This window comes from Vespa crabro, chromosome 7 (assembly GCF_910589235.1).
Source record: "Vespa crabro chromosome 7, iyVesCrab1.2, whole genome shotgun sequence".
Lineage (NCBI taxonomy): Eukaryota > Metazoa > Arthropoda > Insecta > Hymenoptera > Vespidae > Vespa > Vespa crabro.
The window spans coordinates 902,501-922,849 of record NC_060961.1 but is presented as its reverse complement, the minus strand read 5'-3'; the positions used below and the strand labels follow the sequence as shown (position 1 = coordinate 922,849).

Here is a 20,349-nt window from a genome sequence, read left to right as displayed (position 1 = left end):
AAAAGTTTATATCTTCCTCTATGATACATCATACTTCTCATGAATGTGGAAGTTAATATTTTGACTTATATACGTCAAATTTTTTTCTTTTTCTTTTTTCTTTTCTTTTCTTTTTTCATTTTTTAATTTTTTAACTTTTTTCTTTCTTTTCTTTTTTCTTTTTTTTTTCTTTTTTATAAATTTAGAAATGTTGAGTTACAACAATCACTATGCGAAAAAAAAGAAAATGTTTACATAGTATGGCCATTACCCCTTAAATGAAGCAGATTTACACACAGCACTGCTAGCAGGATATATGTTATATATATATATATATATATATGTGTGTATATATATATATATACATAAATATATATATATATATATATATATATATATATATATATATATATATATATGCAAAACAAACACAAAAATAATGTCTTGTGTAAACTAAATATTCCTTTTGATTGAGGATTTAGAAATAAATTGATACAACATATACAAGACAGTTTAAACATATTTATTATTACGAAATTATTACTATCATTTCTTCTTATATATATAAAATTATTAAATAATTTTTCTATCCTGTTTTACAAGCTATTTACTGCCCTCCATTTTACAAGATCTAAGCTAGTACTTTTAAATTAGATTTTGTTTGTTTGCTTTTTGTCTAAATAATGGAGTGATTATAATTAACCAAAAATGATAAGGATCCTCTGGATGCTTGGACGGGTGCACTATTGGAGTGCAGCAAACAGCATGGTCCTTTACAGGTCTCTATTATCTTTCATATAAATGTTTTCACACACTGCATACTTTTATATGCATATATACATACATATACGACGTATGCACGGTATACATTTATATATGTATGTATACATATGTATTTATATGTATATATATATACATATATATATACATATATATATATATATACATATATATATATAGGAGCATCTAACGATTTAATATCTCTTTCATCATTCACTGCCATACATATTAGAGTCTACTGGGTGGCCTTAGGAATATAATATTTTAACTCCTTTCTTTTTTTTTTTTTACAATATTCTACAATAATTTATATTGTTTATATAAGTAAACACAACGGAAATATAGTAAATATTTTATCTTTAACAGTATGAAATGCATAGTGGAAATGTAAGATATTAAAATGTATCAGAGCATGAAAAAACTCTCATTGCACAGTCTTGAGTGAAACAAATGCAATATGAATTAATAGGATACATGATCAATGATAAACAAATGCGCGATTCTTTTAATAATTTTTTTTGCCGAGCTGTAAAAGTATGTAAGAATTTGTGTGTATACAGCATTATTAATTAATTAACCATCATGCATCTGGAAAAAAAATTAAAAAGAATAGGAAAAAAAAAAGAAGAAAAAAAAAACAATAAAGTGGTATTTTAAACTATTTCGATCTGTTTTATTTAAAATGATATCTAGTAGTAGTCCAAGGCCACTCTGTAGGATTTTATATAAATAACTTTGTAATAATGCTATTTTAACTGCAGAATTATCATATTCTATTATCAAGTTATTAATCATTCAGTTTCCTTTTTCAAAATCGAAATGATTAACATACCAAATCTTCGTCCAGTCAAATGTGCGAAATATACAATATCAAATGGAAAAAGGCACACGTTTTTGACAATCTTATAGTTTTTTTGTTTTTTGTTAACTTCTGCGATTATATATTAGAGGAAATCAAACGTATTCTTTTCAAGAATAAATTATGAAATATTGTTTAGCTAAAGAAAAAATATTTAACAAAAAAAATCGACTTTTTTTTTTTTTTACTTTTTTCTTTTTTCTTTTTTTTTTTTACGTAATATTTACTATGAGTACATCCTCCGCTTACGTATTGTATATTTCTTCAGTTAATGAGAGATATATTATTGTGTGATCTCAGGATATATTAATAATCATTAAAATAAATGAATAATGTACTATTACTCATGGCCTTTCTGTGTTAAATTAATAATCTATTAACATAAGATGCTGTATTCAAAATGATATATAAGGATCGAATTTATGTTTCATTAATACAATAAATTAAATAAGATGTGTGAATAAATGCTGAACCACCATTGGTAATATAATCAAATAGTGTCATTCTTTTAACTTGATTAGTTTGTTTTGAGATCAATACTGTAGTATTACATTACCAGCAGGTTGTAAAGGGCTGTACACATTTTAATAATATTTACTTGACAATACAATAAATATATAATATAATCTGTCTTGTAATAGTTTACTATTTGATTACACTACCAGAGGATAAATTTTAATTCAAATATAAGCTATTATTATATTACGAGTGTGCGATTGTTTACACTCATAATAAAATAAGAAAATAAAGTGGAATTCTTCACATACATTTTACAGTATATCTCATACCTCTGTCAAAAGTGAAAAAAAAATCAATTACATAATCCTATTCCTCTTGCACTATACCAGAAAAAAGTATAAATGCTTTGACTATAATACCAACTATAAAATATAGTAATAAATTGTAATAAATCAACATGATATAGAAATATACCCCCGAGAGAAAATAAAATCTGATATATCGATTCTTTTTATGATATAATTTACTACAGGATAAAGTTTTAATTTTAAATATTTATAATAGAATTTAAACATTGCAATTCAATTGACGAATTAATTGAGAAATGAAAATATTGTTGATTATACTTTGCACAATGTCTCATTTTTAATATTGTACACATGCACAGAATATTATTTGTATACACACACAAAGTATACGTATTTAATTATTTGATCTATGTTCTTAATAAGGAATTAAAGAAATGAATCAATATCAGAATCTCGTCAAATTTCTTCATTCCTACTATAACATTTTTCTGAGTTATCAAAAGAATCGATATAAGAAACATATATATATATATATATATATATATATATATATATATATATATATATATATATATATATAAAATATCATTATGTATATGTGTGTGATATATATATTTATGAAAGACTGAAATTAATATTGCATCATAAAGATCGATATAAAGTCAAACACAAATTCCACGCCATTTTCAAAAAGAAAGAATCTATGTTGGATATCAACAAAAATATAACTGACTCATATCTCATTAAATTAGTTTTATAATACTTTACAATCATTATAAATGTAATATATAATATAGTATAGTATAATATAATATAATATAATAATATAATATAATATAATATAGTAATATGCATTTTGCCTTTTAGGATCATTCTGGATGATGTTGTAAATAATAATAATTATAACATAGGGAGTACTATTTTCCAAGATAATGATCACATTCTTTTAACATTTAATATATTATTGTTATCCAACACATTTTCCCCCAAAAATATGCTACGTTGTTATAAGGTGTACATTATTATTCTATATTTCATTTGTAACTCTAAAAGCTTGTTCAGAAGAAGAAGAAGAAGAAGAACAAGAAGAAGAACAAGAAGAAGAACAAGAAGAAGAAAAAAAAATTAATTAAAAGAATACACAGTATTGGAAGTCGCACTTGGCCATTCAACTAGATTACTTTGCTATTAAAGGTTGTATTGCTGTAGAGTGAGATATTCGGCACGTAGCTCGCTCTCATTTCTGCTCGAGGGAAACAAGGCGAGACTTCACTCTTCATTTAGGAATCCTGTCAATGTATGAACAATTATATGTATTCTTCTATTTTTACGATTGTCTCCTTAATATTTTGTGTTAGTATCAATACACCATTCTCCAAAGTTGAATTTTCGCTGTTCATGGTGGACAATATTATGGATAGTTTGAAAAATTAAATAATAAGCATATCTATGATTTTTGAAATATTTCGGAGGATGATACGTAACAGATACGTCTTTGTACACCAACGGATGATAGGTATGGAAGATTTTAATGCATTTTTTTTCTTTTTGTCTTTTTTCTCCCCCTTTTTTTTTAGAAAGATTTGTTCTCGTTCAAAAAAAAAAAAAAAAAAAAAAAAAAGAAAAAAGTTCACAACTCATACTCTTGCAAATTACGAATCAAATAAAGGTACAATATATAATAATATTGTTTAAATGCAGAATTTTTCTTTTCTTTTTCTTTTCTTTTACTTTTATTTTAATTATAGGCACAATTTTTTTTTTATTTTGTGATTTTTTTAAATTTTCTTTCTTTTGTTATATTCTTTTTTTTTTTTCTTCTAAATATTTGATTAGACAGATTATACCTTTGATGTTTCTTGTTCATTGCAGAAAAATACATTTACTGCTTATTTAATTGTAAATGAATACAATATGAGAACATTTTAAAAACCGTTCAAAGACTAATACTCCACGTCGAAACTCATCTAAATCATCATGCGGTTTTAAACAGAGTAATAATCGTAATCTTTTTTTTCTTTTTTTTCTTTTGTTTTGTTTTTTTTTGTCTTTTTTTTTTTTTTTAATCTTAAGGAAAGCAAAGGTATATAATGTTTATTATGAAAAATGTATAAAAATATAAGGAAGATTATAGTTTTTTTTTTGTTCTTTCTTTTCTTTGTTTTTTCTTTTTTACTATTTTAGATGATCGACGTAAAGTGCACATAGCAGATTGGCAGGCTGAATTAGAAAAGGCACGGATTTCAGTGCTATATACCTAAGAGTGCATAAGGCGACTTCCTGTATGATGATCTCAGGAAGACTAATTTTTAATACTTTCAATTGTATATAAACTAGTCGCATTTATATACTACTTACGCGCGCACATGCGCGTTATCTGACATATATTTTATTTATCAATATGTAAAAGTATCACTAAAAGAGAAGCTCTGTCCTTTTTTCTTTCTATTTTTTGTTTCCTTTTTTTTTCTTTTTTCTTTTTATTTTTGATGAACCACAGAATAACAGAACTGAATTTCACCGACCATCATCCACTGATTCAATGCACACTTTCGTTATACGACCACTCCGAGTGTCGATGATTTGTTTTATTTAAGTATGTCGAAACATACTTTATTAATTTATGTAAGATAATCAGCATACACATGATTTTTAGGACTTGTATCTGTATGGCCTTTTTGCTTGTTGAAACTTCAGACGAAGCCAAGTTTATTTTGTTCACGTCCTGCATCATAGAATATATACTAGTATATAAATTAATTAGTGAACCATAATTTTATTGATGCATCAATGGCTATGCTTCTACAAATCCTTATTTATATATATATATATATATATATATATATATATATATACATATATATATATACATATATATATATACATATATACACATATATATACATATAATTTTTTTCTAATACTCTGTACATATAACAAGAGATGAGTACAGTGACCATTTCATGAAAGTTACAATTTACAGTGGTGTCTGAGTTATTCTCGTTATTCTGTGGTATCGCATCCTCAGTTGTAAGTATTAATGTGTATCTCTATATTTATTATAACTTCTTATTTTCGAATGTGCAATAATAATTACGTCCCATATAAATAATAAATCAAGGATATGGCTCGCTACAATCAAGTCAAAAAGGGATGCACAATGAGTATGCAAGCTGGCCTTAATTCAGCCAAGCAGTACTGTTCTTTTTTTCTTTCTTTTTTCTTTTTTTTTTCTTTTTTTTTTTTTTTTTTTTTTTTTTTCAATGAGCTTTAAGGATCTACACAATGTACAAATAATATTATGTGGAAAAAGTGATACATGTTAACTATTTGTAGACGATTATATAAAAAATAGAAAAAATATACAAGAAGATGAGTTAATTGCAGTTATTCTTATAAAAGTAATTCTATGGAGAAAAAAATAAAGAAAGAAAAAAATAAAGAAAAAGAAAATAAGAATAAGAATAAAAATAAAAGAAAAAGAAAAAACGAAAGATCAAAAAAAAAAAAAAAGAAAAAGAAAAAAAAGAAGAAGAAGAATTAAAATATTTTTACTCAGACTTTAACTAAAAGTTGCTAAACTTTATAAAGCATATATTTATGGGACAAACAAGCAATACAGACAGATGAAAGTGGAGACGCTTGAGGATGAAAATGGTACGTATATATGCATATACAAGTCAATAAAACTAGAAAAAACGGAATATACATGAAGAACTACATGTTTTATGGCTTTCATTGATAATGGTCGCTGCTGGCTCATCAAATTATAGGTAATAATAGTACTGTGTAGTTCTTATAATATTTATCATAACAGTATATAAATTTCCAGAAATACATAGTCATTGTGCATCCTTAAAAACAAAAACATCATCTAGCATGCAAATGAGAACTTCAATTCATATATGAAACTATAAGGCATTTTTTTTTTTTTTTTTAAATATATTTTGTGGTAAAACTTACCGTTTGGAGAATTTTGAAGACAACTTGGAGAAAAAGGACGGCCTTGCTAGGGGGCTAATCGCATTTGTGTCCTGTGTATGTGTATGACCCTGCAATTTTTATAAACATTTGTATAGAGAAGAAACAAGATGAAGAGCGATAAAAAATTACGATTGAAAAAGTAAAACGATATTTATTTGTACATACTAGTATATTCACGAGAGTCTAATGAAAAAGATGGACAAAGGACATTTTATATTTTATTATTTTTATTCCTTTTCTATTATCTATTTTTGTCTTATATATAAATATACGTATATACAAATATATATATACACATACTGACCTGAGTATGAGTACGTTGTGCTCTGTTTTGTCCAGAATGGAACGTACTACGACTTGGAACATTTCGTGGAAATGCCGGTGTTGTTGGTGTTGCCAGTCTATTGCTTGGAGGTACACCCAAGCTAATAAAAAATATGTATTTTACAGTGAACATTATTTTTTTTCTTCTTCTCATTACTATACTCTATTTCTTTGTCATATATTTTATTGGATTCTTACACATTGCGCATAAAAATATAAGTCTGTGCAGAAAATTTGCATATATGTATGTATATATATATATATATATTTTTTTTTTGTTCTTTCAAAGAGACAGCATAAATGATATGCAGAAGTATAATTTGAGAAGACAAATTCGATCGAGAATCGAATAAGTACTTATTTATAAATTTACAACTGTCATGGAAAGCTTTGCTATAAAAATTCACATATCAGTTAAGCAACATTCCATGTATAGATATATAACAGGGTATAATGTAACATAAGCATATTTTATATTTAGTTTAGATTTGTTTTTTCTTTCTTTTTATTAAAAACTATATTTATCATATTCATACATGCATCAATAAATACTTCAAAGAAGTCAAATGAAATCGATTAACTATATCCTATTAGAAACTGTGAGAAACGAATGAAAATAATCATTTTCCTGTATAGAATATCCAAGTTTTATACTTTGAAGTACTTAAGTATTAGTTGATGAAATTGATATTCACGTAAATATTAATCGTTATTTATTATTTTCAAACGAAAAACATTGATTTTTATTATATAATTTTCTTTAGGATCAACACTTTCAATATTATCAAACTTTTTGAAAAATATAGCATATCTAAAAATACTGTACCATTGCATACATGCATACTAACTAATGATCTAGTGTCATGTAACTGCAAAACATTTTATGGATCTACAATGAATAAAGATCAAAGAGTTTTTCCCTTAAGTTTTTCACTCTAATTTTGATCATGATGTCTATACACAAGGTAGTGCATATTTATCATTTGAGGGATGAAGGTGATGCATTATAAAATGTATAAAGGCGAATGTATGAAAGGTGATATAGTATTAAAACATAGGAAACTAAGGATATAATATGATACATGCAAATGAAAGATACAGGAAAAGAGAGAGCAATGAACAAATGACCAAAAACTGTCCTAGAGAATCTATGCAGAGATGATTATTTGAAATTATGTGGAATATATTGAGAGGTCCAACTGTTTAGCAAACTAGAAAAATCTGATAGTGCTTCATTATATAATGATATACAAATAATGAAAACCTTAATGATATAGTATAATTCCTTGTTACCCTAAGAGAGTTAGTGGCCCAAAAGAGTAGAAGCAATCAGATGTATGAAGAAATGTATCTGAACATTTTATAATACAGGAATGTATAAAGGTTGGTCGATAAGGTATAGGGGACCTGTACCTCTGCCTAAGAGGGTCAGCAGTGGCGAGTAAGGAGTTGTGGGCGTTGCGTGGTTGAGGGTCCAGTAGTGAATGGTCGCTGGGAGGTACGCCACTGGAGGAACGGTGACCTGCACTGATGCTCGCAGACTTGGTGTGACCCCGTGTTGGTCTAGTGCCTTCGCCCAGGCTGTGCACAAAACTAATGAACAAATTGCCTGGCCCTACTTTTCTGCATGTTAGACCTATTCTCCGCATTTATAGGATGATAAACTATGATACTACACCTTAATCCTCACTAACTATATACTAAAAATATTCTATTGATATCCAATATACTCTAGAAGTATCGTAAAAACGATCTAATTAATTATAATTTATATAGATAAAAATAATGCAGACATGTGACATTATAACTTTGTTGTAGACTATATATTTCTTTGGTTTCGACTATTATTTATTTTCATTTATTCAAGATAACAAAGTTATATTATGGAAAAACTTGAATATATGTGTATATTATACATGATATGTATACGTCTATTGTTAGAAAAAATATGAAAGAAAGAAAGAAAGAAAGAAAGAAAGAAAAAAAGAAAGAAAAACAAAAGGAAAAAAAGAAGAAGAAGAAAGGAAAAGAAAGAAACTTTATCGCGCGAAGAAGTTTAGGAAATACAAAAGGATGGAAAAAGGATGAATACAAACGAAAGAAATTGTTTGCTAGAAATAACTTGATTCTGCAAATATTTGTATGAATAAAAGAATCAAAATATGACGCTAGAACATAAGAATGATGTATGATGATGTTAATGAATATGTTTCTCTATACACACACGTTCTTAGACCTAAAAGTATTTGAAAAATAGAATAAGACATGTAGATGTAACTGTGGTTCAATGTAATTTTAGCAAGCATCTGTACATGTATGCACGTTGAATTAGATTGTTTGCTTAATACATCTGTCAAGCCATAAAGAAAGTGAACTGCAATGACCGTCTGGCAGGCAGCAGCCAACATGCTAGAGCAATGCAACAAACAAATAAACTCCCTGGGCTCTGCTGACAGATTCTGTTATCTCATCCAAACTTTTTCAAATTTTTTCTAAATTAGTTTAGTACTCTTAACATACAAGTAATTAGTCACCTATAGTTAGTAAGATTAGGAATGTTAAATTGATAAAGGTGCCTAAAAATTTCGATACACAATCTCTAAATTTCATTTTTCGTATATCTTGTTAGGGAAAAAGAAAAAAAAAAAAAAAAAAAAAAAAAAAAGAAAAATACTAGTACAGATACTGGATATAATATATTATGTCTAATTAACATTTATAATTAATGATTTAAACTTAATTTAACATTTCTTATATATTTTCTTATGCATTTTTTCGTGTATATTAGAAATCCAATATCTTTTACGTGGATCATATATTAATAAAGCAGGCTGCCTGAAATAATGCCGGGATAAAAATATTATCAATAAAGATTCGTAATTTAGATTTCAGGGAACCTCTTAATTTATATAAAATCCAAGATGATGGTTTAAATAATATGAAATAAATGAAAATTTTTGAATGAAACTATACCTGGGTACGTCGTTGGTTCTTTCAGTAGAAGAAGATGTTTTTGCTTGGTCATAGGAGATGGTGCTACGTCGACCAACAGAACCAGGAGCAGGTGAGGTAAGTGGCCGAACACCACCTACTCCTGCATTCATTGTGTTGCTCTTGTTGCCCACCCTTCCTTTACTACTGGGACTTGTACCCACGCCTAGAATGAACATTGTCACTGCAAGCCTCATTAGATATGGTTCAACACAAAACAAAGCAGCATACATTAAATTATAACAGACAAGGCAAGGTTTAGAAGAACAATGGCTCTGCAGAGCTATATCAATCCTGCTTCCGTGTAAAAAAAATCGTGTATAACTCTCGTCTCTTTATTATATACTTATAGTAATTAAAAATGAAAGATAAAAAGAAAATTATATATAATGCATTCAAGTAAAAAAATAATAATACTTGAATTTGATTATTTATATAAAACAGTGTGTCAAAATAAGAAAAGTCAAAAGATTCTTTATAGAGACACATTGAAAAACGAAGCAGGTATAGTATAATATTTAAGGATCATGACATGGTATTAATCATGAGATTGTATGATGCAAAAAAATTCATGATCAAACACGGTGTAACAGACAGACATATGAGATAATATGTGAACAATATAAAGTTACAAATTAATAATCAATTAAATAAATTAGCAACGAATCCACTGCAACCTTGTCCAAAGCAAATGATTTCCGAAGCTCTAAGGATATAGCATAATAAGCAAATAATTTGTTCCTAAAGTGCCTCGTATAGAGAGTACTTAAGAACAAGGTGAACTCACTAGTATCGAGTTGCCCAGGACTGTTTTTTGGGGCGGAAGGTCGAGCGGCAGAAACACGAGCACTATTCTCCTTGATCGTTGCCGCATCTACAGTATTCTGCCGTTTGAAATTGCTACCACCACTACTGGTAACTGTTCCACCAGTTACAGCAGGAGCATGATTATGATTCGTTGCATTACCTGGACTTGGTGCACCTCCTAAGAGATACATTTTTTTTTTTTTAAATAAATTTCTCCTCATATCCATCATTTTTATCAATGTGGCGCGCGTAGAAAAAAAAAGAGAGACAGAGGGGGAGGGGCATGCTTTTAGCATAAAACTATTAGTTTACAGTTAAGAAAATCTGCTTACCCGATTATAACGTTCGTCCTTTTTCTTTTTTTTTTTTTTTCTTTCTTTGTTTATATATAGTTTTCACATAACATTTTAGTTAGACCGTTATTGTATTAAAACATGACATTCACTTACGAAGGGTTTCGCCACCAGACGAGGCCCGTCTGCTGGGCTTTGGATTGCTAGCAGAAATACTTCTGTGAACACTTCTGTGTGACGGACTTTGTACAGCACCACCTGTACCTCCTCCACTACTTCCTCCTCCGCCCGAACCAACTTGTGCAGGAATAGTGCGCAATGATAAAGAACTGCCAGACCGCGAGCCATCACTTTCAGGCTATTTAGAGAAAAGCGCAATTAATTATTGAGAAATATTAACGAACAAAAAGGGTGATATATAAATGTTCCTAATACATCCATTAACATCAATTCTCTTTTTCTTTACTTACATCCGTTGTTTTTCTGCCTAATAGCAAGTATGTCGCAAATACATCATCATATTTAGCTTGACCTAATGAGTCTTCGATTTCGCTTCTCGTATATCCCATATTAGCTAAGGCCTCTGAAACAAATACGTGAATCGGCATAGTCACATCAATTAAAAAAATCTATATTCTACAGATAACATATACGATAGGACAATAATATATCTATATATTTTAAAATTAAGATAACAGATATTAATCTACGTATACATATATATCAAAATGAAAAATGATTTTTATTTGATTGGCTCGAGATAATAACGATAATATGTATGGAATATATGTATGTACGATGTTAAGTTGGAAAAAGGTTCGCTAATACACATTATTAATACTAATTAACATAAACTGTTACTACACAAGGACAAATTAGAAATTATTACATGCACATAGATATATCAGTCGAAAAAAAATATTGTATACGATGAAAATAAGCACAAAAGAATAATTGAACATAGCTGTGCAATAATTCGTTTAACGAATCGCTTTATTAATAAAAATTTAACGAAACGCGTATTAGTTTATTATTACTACATGCGATTACGCGAATTTATCTATTAAAATGATGCATCAACGCGTTTAGTTAAATAATATTAAATAAGATTCTCTGATATATCCGTAGTTACTAAGATAATATATAAGAATATTTCCTGATACGTCTTCCGTTGTGGTCAATCTTTTTTAGAACATGACGATGCGATTAGTAGTATAAAGGATATCTCACAAGAGAAATGACAGTCTTTTTTTTTGGTAGAAAATGCTTTTATAGAAGTCAAGAGTGCCCACATTAGATATGGAATGCTAAACATAAAAACAGTAAGTAGTAAGTGTTATGTACATACTGGCAGACTCACCTATCCTCTTGTGGTCTTTATAATCAGGTTCAGGTTCTAAGTACGGTTTTAATTCATCATCCTCATATCCCATATTCATCCATTTATCCTTCATTATATTCTGTAAAGAAACGGGAGAAAAAAAAAAAAAAAAAAAAAAAAAAAACACAGAAAAAAAAAGAAAGAATCAACGCTTTAAATTATCTCATACTTTGTACGTTTTTACATAACTCACGAGTTTAATACTACTCGAACCTTATCTCCACGTACCTCTAATGAGGCCCGCTTCGTAGGGTTAAGCACCAAGAATTTTTTCAGGAGATTTTCACAGTCGGTGGACATGTAAAATGGGATCCGGTACTTTCCTCTTAACACCCTTTCCCTTAACTCCCTTAGTGTTGACCCATCGAATGGCAGTGAGCCAGATACTAATGTATACAGAATAACACCCAACGACCATACGTCCACTTCAGGTCCGTCATACTTTTTACCTGTCATGGTACAACGAAAAAAAAAAAAAAAAATAAAATAAGATACGTTGCCTTTTTAACAGCTAAAAGATGGAAAATGCAAGATCACAATGCTACTTTCGAACCTTGGAAAAGTTCAGGCGCCGCATAAGGTGGCGAGCCACAGAAGGTGTCCAATTTGTTACCAGGCGTAAATTCATTACTGAAACCAAAGTCGGCAATCTTTATGTTCATCTCGCTGTCAAGAAGCAAATTCTCGGCCTTTAAGTCTCTATGGATGATCTTTTTCTGATGGCAGTATTGCACGGCAGATACGATTTGCCTGAATTTAGCACGGGCCTCCTTCTCCTTCATTCGACCATGTAAAACGAGATAATCGAATACCTCGCCACCACTAGCATACTCCATTACCAGGTACAGTGTCTTTTCAGTCTCGATAACTTGGAAAAGTTTCACTATGTTCGGATGGTCGAGCATCTTCATTATCCTTACTTCTCGAAAGAGCTATATTATAACAGATAATAATTATTTACTTGGAAGATTCAATTTGAACATCTTTGTACTTTTTAATTTCCTAGAAAATGTAATTAACACGGAAAGAATATACATATATATATATATAGATACACATATATATTAACCTTTTGAAGACTACCCGGATTAAGTTGCGTTTTATCGATAATCTTGATGGCCACCTCCTTCCCCGTAGGCACATGCTTAGCAAGCTTGACCTTGGCGAAGTTACCCTTACCAATGGTTTTGAGTAACTTGTATTTGCCAATGTGCGGTTCCTCGGAGGTACGGCTCCTGGACGACATTCGTCCACCGCTGGTCGACAATGCTCCAACGCCATCCCCTGTCTGCAAATGCAACAAATAAGAAGATACAAATTAACACACATACGAGAATTTTGATTATTATTGCTCGAGTTATAGTTTAATATGTTGTGATAAATAAATAAAAAAATAAAAGAAAAAAAAAAACTGAATGAAACGATCCAAGAATATAATTTTATTCTTAGTTCGGATATACATCCCTACATATACATATATGCATATATAGATATATTAAAAGGAAGATAAAAGTGTGTACAGCGAATCGCACTTGACACTTCCAGGGACGTGCCATTGTCAATGTAATTAATTAAGGCTCGTTAGTAGTGCACCAGATACAGATTATTTCGAACAGAGTTGTGTACATCGCATACAACACGCACTGTGTGTAATGCGAGGAATCAAGGACGCATCTTCTGTTCGAATTAAACATAAAACGTAGTATTCTTCAATATCCCACCCGGAAAGTTAAATGTATGTATATACTCAAAACTTGTATCAATCATGTCTCGTCGTAGAAATCTTGATTTTAGTTACTAATTAATTAAGGTAAGCCAATATCTCAAAAGTGTTTTATTTTCTGAATTGTTAAAAAAAGAAAAAGAAAAAAAAAAAAAAGGAAAAAGAAAAAAAAAGAGAAAAAAAAAAGAAAGAAAGAATAAAAAACGGCAAGTAGCAATATAATTAATTGTCAAGGGAGGTCAATTACCCGCGTGAGGCCACGAGTGACCATCTTGCAAGAGGTGGCCGCAGCAACCTTCGAGGTCGCCAGCTTGAGTGTTCTCTTCGTTATCTCTTGTAAGAAAAAGGCGTCGATATAAAACGCGTCAATGACGATCATTCATTTTGTCGGATCGATCGTTTTGTTCAGGACATACTTCAAATATAGTATCTTGTTGTTTTCTCTTTCTCGATTGATAAAATTCCTTTTTTCCTTATTAAAAAAGAAAAAAAAAAAAACTTCACACCCCCCCCCCAAAATAACGCTCGACAATTGATAATTATTAAATAAGAACACGTTGTAAATCTCAATATTTCAGGATAAGGTAAGAAATTTAAGGGGAAGATCTTATTCCATTCTTCGATATATCGTTCGTCAATAAAATCGTACGGCCCGTTAAGAAATACGAGGAGGTATCATTTAATACACAATAGAACGTCATCTTGAAATTTCTATATATAGAACGATTTCTAACATAGACTGAAGAGGCTTAAAGGCAGCCTTAGAAAGTACCTTTACTTTACTACCAACCCTCCTCCCCTCCTCCCATCCCCCAAAGTGCTAAGATTCGACCTTGTTCAAGCGAACAAAGACGTTCCTTCAAAAATGATCGACGAATATCGTACACAATTACTTTAGAAAAATTTCTATATAGAAAAATACAATTAAATGAAGATATATATATATATATATATATATATATATATAAACGTAAAATTGATTAATTCGATCGAGCTAAAGGTACAACAACAACACTCGTAGATTAATTATTACAAGGTAATATAGACAGAGAAAGAAGACTAGAGAACAACACCGAGTACGCATCCGAGGCAGTGAAGGATCAAAGATTGTATATAAATAATAAAGAACTATGACGATTCCACGTTTGTTGATAATCCTTCGTAGGAGAAGGACAATGACGACAACGACGATAACGACAATGACAATGACAATAACACGATGGAATAATTTCTATCAGTTTCCACAACGAATACGAGTCAGTTCGTCGTCGTAATCGACGAGAGGATGACGAGTAGGAGACGAACGTAACACGATCCATTCAATGGCTCGCACTATAACGTCCAATTTCTTTTTACACTTTAGACACTATCGGCGATTAGAAGGTAAAAAAAAAAAAAAAAAGAAAAAAAAAAACAAAACAAAAAGAAAAGAAAAAAGATTCAAATCTTTTGCCTAAGATCTTTCAACAATTGATTGCGTGCGCGCACACAACACACACACACACACACACACACACACACACACACAGCACACACTTTCTCTCTTTTCTTCTTGATAAATCGAGGACTTCGAAATACAGTTGTTAAAATAACACAACAACAACGATGAAAACGACGACGCCGGCCACGATGACAATGACAATGGCGAGGTAGAGGAGGAGAAGGAGGAGATGGAGGTGAAGTAGTAGTAATAGTAGTTGTAGTAGTAGTAGTAATAGCAGAGAACGACAATGACGACGAAGAAGAAAATAGACAGGAAGTGTTCCTTAGCTCAAAGATTCTTCTTTTAAAATGATATAGTAACAACGAACAGGCAATAATAGCCAACGTCATCAGGCAAGTAGCAACAGAACACCATCATCACCACACCACCATCACCACATCACCAAGGTCCACGATGTAATCGTTTCTTTAAAAAACTTTTCTGGGTCGTTGTCTCGATTGATTCGTATCGCATAGTCGCTCTACTACCTTTTTAAAGTTTCTCGGATTGATCATCGACATGATCTCTCTCTCTCTCTCTCTTTCTCTTTCTCTCTCTCTCTCTCTCTCTCTCTCTCTCTCTCACTCTCTATCTCTCTCTCTTTCACTCTCTATCTCGCGAAGGAGCAATCCTTTCTTTTTCTTTGCGAAACGAATCACCCTCGACTGGTCTCTCTGCTGGGTTACAGCGTGCGCGCGCGTGCAAGAGAGAGAGAGAGAGAGAGAGAGAGAGAGAGAGAGAGAGAGAGAGAGAGAGAGAGAACACGAGAGATACAAGGAGCAGAGAGAGAGAGGAGAGAAAGAGAGAGAGAGAGAGAGAGAGAGAGACCGACAGAGAGTCTCAACACAGCCGGAGGGATGCGAGAAAGGAGAATCAATACGCGGTATGTCGCCACCCCCGGTAGAAGCGAACCACCCTTGAAAGCTGAGCCTACCCTCTCTCTCTCTCTCCCTCTCTTCTTCTATTTCTCCTCTTCCTCTTCCTCTTCGTCCACCTCGTCGACGTTTGGCTGCCGCCTCCTGAACGACATCGTCGACGCATGCGCGTCTCTGGGACAAGGAGAGAAAAGAGAGAGGGGGGGGGGGGAGACGACAACATCAAGAGTGGAATTCTACCTACCAGCAGCAGCAGCAGCAGCAGCAAAGTCGACCCACCTATATCTGAAGGGGACCAGCAGCATAGCTCGTCGAGTTCGCTCGGATACTACTCTTGGATAAAAGAGAATGAGGAGAATGATAGAGGGAGAATCTAGATAGAGTAAAAAAGAGAAAGAGAAAGAGGGAGAGAGAGGACAGATCTTTTGGTCAGCTGATCAACGGATTCGGTGAGCTAACGGATGTTGATGAAGGCTACTGCTGCTGCTATTGGCTACTGCTACTATTATCAACCATACTCGTCGCCCCCATTAGAAATTTTGTCTTATTTCTCACCCTACGTGACTTTCCTTTTTATTACTATTATTATCTTTTTTTTCCCCCCCTTCCATCTTTCGTTCCTCCTTTTGTAAATCATTTTTAGACTACCTTTGTGAACAAAGTCGGACCACGATGAATTTTCAATCGACTTAATTCTCTTTTCTAAAAATTAATCTCTTAACGACGATCACGAAAATAGAATATACAACAATCTACAGATTATTATTATTATTATTATTATTATTATTACTATTACTATTATTATTATTATTATTATTATTCGGGAGCTTTTATCGGATAGAAGAAATTTTTAACAAGGAAGGGGAACGAACGAGTATGTGGGTTGGGAAGGAAGGGGATAAGATAAAAAGTAAAGTCCGACTGGACTGTTCGTCCAAGGTTTATTATTATATCGGGGTGCATATGAAATTCGACAGAGTATATTATGGTTTATACTCTTTACTCTACTCCCCTCACCCACTCCCACCATTCCCATCCACATCATTTTTACTTTAAACTTTTTTGGAAATTCTCATTGAAAATATCTACGTTAGAACTGTATCGCGTTTCTCTCAGTACGATTTTACTCGAAAGTTGGACTTTTATAGTTGTTATTTGAAGAAGGGAAAAAGAAATTATTTTTTATTTGCTTTTTTTTTCTCTCTTTTTTTTTTTGTATATTTTTGATAGGTACCTAAATCTTTCCACCCTAAATTCGTTACTCGATCAAGTGCATCCTGACAAAGTGACTCGATCAATCGAGTTCGATAGATCCCACGATCGTTATAAGCGGTGCTTCTCGACTTCTCTCTCTCTCTCTCTCTCTCTCTCTCTCTCTCTCTCTCTCTCTCTCTGTCTCTGTCTCTCTCTCTACGCAGATCGTAGAGTCGATGGGACAACAGCAGGGAAGCCATCCGGATTATTTCAGCTCGAACGGATGAGCCGCAGACTGTACCCGACGAGTCATCAATTCGTAGCAGAAGCGCATAGAAGTGCATTAACGTTGCAACGCGTTCGTTGCGAACGATTTTGCGTAAATATAGCTATAAAATATCCATGCGTCTATATTATTTGTCATTTTCATTTTCCGATCAATCTTCTGATAGATTATCTTCGACTTCTCTCTCTCTCTTTTTTCTTCTTTTTTTTTTTGCTTATATCCACTTTGTTATTATTAAATCTCAATTATTGAGATATTAAATGGAGAGAAAAAGAAAAAGAAAGAAGAAAGAAAAAAGAACCCCTTCAATCAAATTAACATTAAAATAACTTGAGTATCGTCGAGATATCAGATAAAAAGTTGTGTGTGTGTGCGCGCGTGTGTGTGAGAGAGAGAAAAAGAGAGAAGGAGAGAGAGGGAGAGAGAGAGAGAGAGAAGGAGAGAGAGAGAGAGAGAGAGAGAGAAAGATTGCGCGATATTTTCAGAACTGTTTGCTAAGTCATTGCGATAGTAGAAACGTAATAAAAGAATAACAATCGATAAATTCTGACGAATCGTAGAATCGTGCAAGGTTTGCCTATTTCCTCCAAGAAAAAAGTATTACACATATGTGTATACGCGTATATACATATTTGTCATTCCGATCGAATGTTAGACAGTTAGAAGTACACACGACAATATTTCTTAATAATATAATCGTCCAACATTTCTCACGCGCGAACAATTTCCCTAGTAATTTTTTCTTTTTTTGCTGTCGAATGTTAACGTTGAAAATAACGAAAGAGGCAGCTGGCGGATTTGAAAGAACGATAATATAAAAATCGATTCGATGCTACGAGATAACATTAATTAAGATACCATTATCATTATCATGGATTGAGGGAGGGGATTGTTTAAAAGGGAAGGGGAAGGAAAACAAAAGATATATATATATATATATATAGAGAGAGAGAGAGAGAGTGAAAGAGAAAGTGAGAGAGAGGGAGAGAAAGAGAAAGATTTTCGATACCTCCTTCTCGTTACGAACACCTTTCTGCATGACGTCAGAGAGTGGCCTGAAAGTACTGCTCACAATATTGTTCTGTTGTTGTTGCTGTTGCTGCTGCTGATGCTGTTGTAGTAGTAGCTGTTGTTGTTGTTGTTGTTGTTGTTGTTGTTGTAGCTGTAACTGTTGTTGCTGCAGCTGACGTTGATGATCTTTTTTCGTGATGATTGGTCGTACGAGGGTGCGAACTGGTTGCACCCTCGTCTGAGCTCTCAAGGGAATTTCCGTTTCCTGTCCTCGTCTAGTATCGGAAGCTGTCCTCGAGAGCTTCACCGAGGAGGGCTTCTTCGGTGCGATGCTTGCATTTCCGGTTGAGTTTCTCGTAGCGTCTCCACGATGCAACGGCGAGGCCCTTTTATTCAGGTGTTTCGTTTTGTTTTTGTTGGTTGATTTTTTATTCATTTATTTATTTTATTTTTCTTTTTTTTTTTTTTTGGCATTCTTTTTTTCTCTTTTTATAAATTTATCTCTTTTTTGTTTTTCTTTTTTTCGATCCATCTCGAGAGGAGATATTTCTCTCAAGGTGTACGTGTATATATATATACATACATACATACATACATACATACATACATACATACATACATATATACATATATATATATATATATATATATATATGTATATATATTACAAGTTTTTTTCACACGCGCGTGCGTGTGTATATATGTATGCGCACGAAAAATAACGAATGGATACCGATAGACGGACAAGTTTGTTGAAAGATTCGACAAAGAAAAGGAGAAAGAAAAAAAGAGAGAGATAGAGAGAGAGAGAGAGAGAAATAAGAAAAAGAAAAGAGATAAAATCCAAATGAAATAAAGCAAAGCACAGTGTTTTATCAGCGAGCCAAACCCCCCGCTATTTTCCTCGTCGTGCCTAATAGCAAATGAGGACGAAACGGCGGAAATCGAAAGAATTGGCCGATCAAATTGGATAAACTAAATGGCAATTCGAGCGAGGAAAGGGTATCGGCAGTGTGGGTGTAATGGAGCGTTGATTGTTGCTCGGATATATCACGAGCGAGTGTGTACGCAATCAAGTTCGACGATAGCGCGCTCGAATAAAGAAAATACATTGATTTTCCTCTTTACGTTGAGGATTATTCGTGCTTGTCGATTAATTTCACGGAACGATCATTTCTGACAAACGGATGTGAACAAAGGGGAGAAAAAAAAACCAAAAAACAAAAAAAAAAAAGATAAAGAAAAGAAACAGGAAAAAATTACGAAGAAGAAGAAGAAGAAGAAGAAGAAAAAAAGGTAAATGAATTCGATTGAAAATCGCGCGCATATCGAACACACGCACACATACGGACACCCAGCCACATATATACACACGCGCGAACGAGTATGTACGTAGAATAAATTGATAAAATTTACCCCTCGGCCTCGTCGTCTGTTACATTCTTCAATAGATCCTCGTGTTCCCTGTAACGTAATTCAACCTCGTGCCCAAATTCCTCGCTGTTTTCCAATTGACGGGTTTTCGCTGCTGCGATCGTACCCAATTCGATCGCTTTGACCTGTTGTTCCAATCGTTGAAGCATGTCAGTACTTTCCTCGTTAGTATTTTTCT

General features: G+C 32.1%; 1 protein-coding gene across 21 annotated transcripts in view; it reads right to left on the bottom strand.

The window, feature by feature from the left end:
- LOC124425327 (serine/threonine-protein kinase MARK2-like) overlaps positions 1-20,349 on the bottom strand; it is a 79,765-nt gene that overhangs the window by 5,987 nt on the left and 53,429 nt on the right. For 6 of the 21 annotated variants that reach the window (XM_046965533.1, XM_046965546.1, XM_046965537.1 and 3 more), the window contains exons 2-14: positions 20,154-20,349; positions 18,736-19,123; positions 13,235-13,453; positions 12,719-13,097; positions 12,379-12,614; positions 12,133-12,244; positions 11,255-11,367; positions 10,941-11,142; positions 10,472-10,669; positions 9,667-9,868; positions 8,107-8,286; positions 6,674-6,794; positions 6,349-6,437 (exon numbers count right to left, since the gene is read on the bottom strand). The exon at positions 20,154-20,349 is cut by the window's right edge and continues 863 nt beyond it. In XM_046965533.1, the coding sequence (XP_046821489.1) occupies positions 6,349-6,437; positions 6,674-6,794; positions 8,107-8,286; positions 9,667-9,868; positions 10,472-10,669; positions 10,941-11,142; positions 11,255-11,367; positions 12,133-12,244; positions 12,379-12,614; positions 12,719-13,097; positions 13,235-13,453; positions 18,736-19,123; positions 20,154-20,349 (2,635 nt within the window). Of the gene's footprint in view, positions 1-481; positions 3,675-4,188; positions 5,111-6,348; positions 6,438-6,673; positions 6,795-8,106; positions 8,287-9,666; positions 9,869-10,471; positions 10,670-10,940; positions 11,143-11,254; positions 11,368-12,132; positions 12,245-12,378; positions 12,615-12,718; positions 13,098-13,234; positions 13,454-18,735; positions 19,124-20,153 lie in introns of those variants that run through there. The other 15 variants (XM_046965543.1, XM_046965547.1, XM_046965553.1 and 12 more) reach the window with 14 other exon arrangements.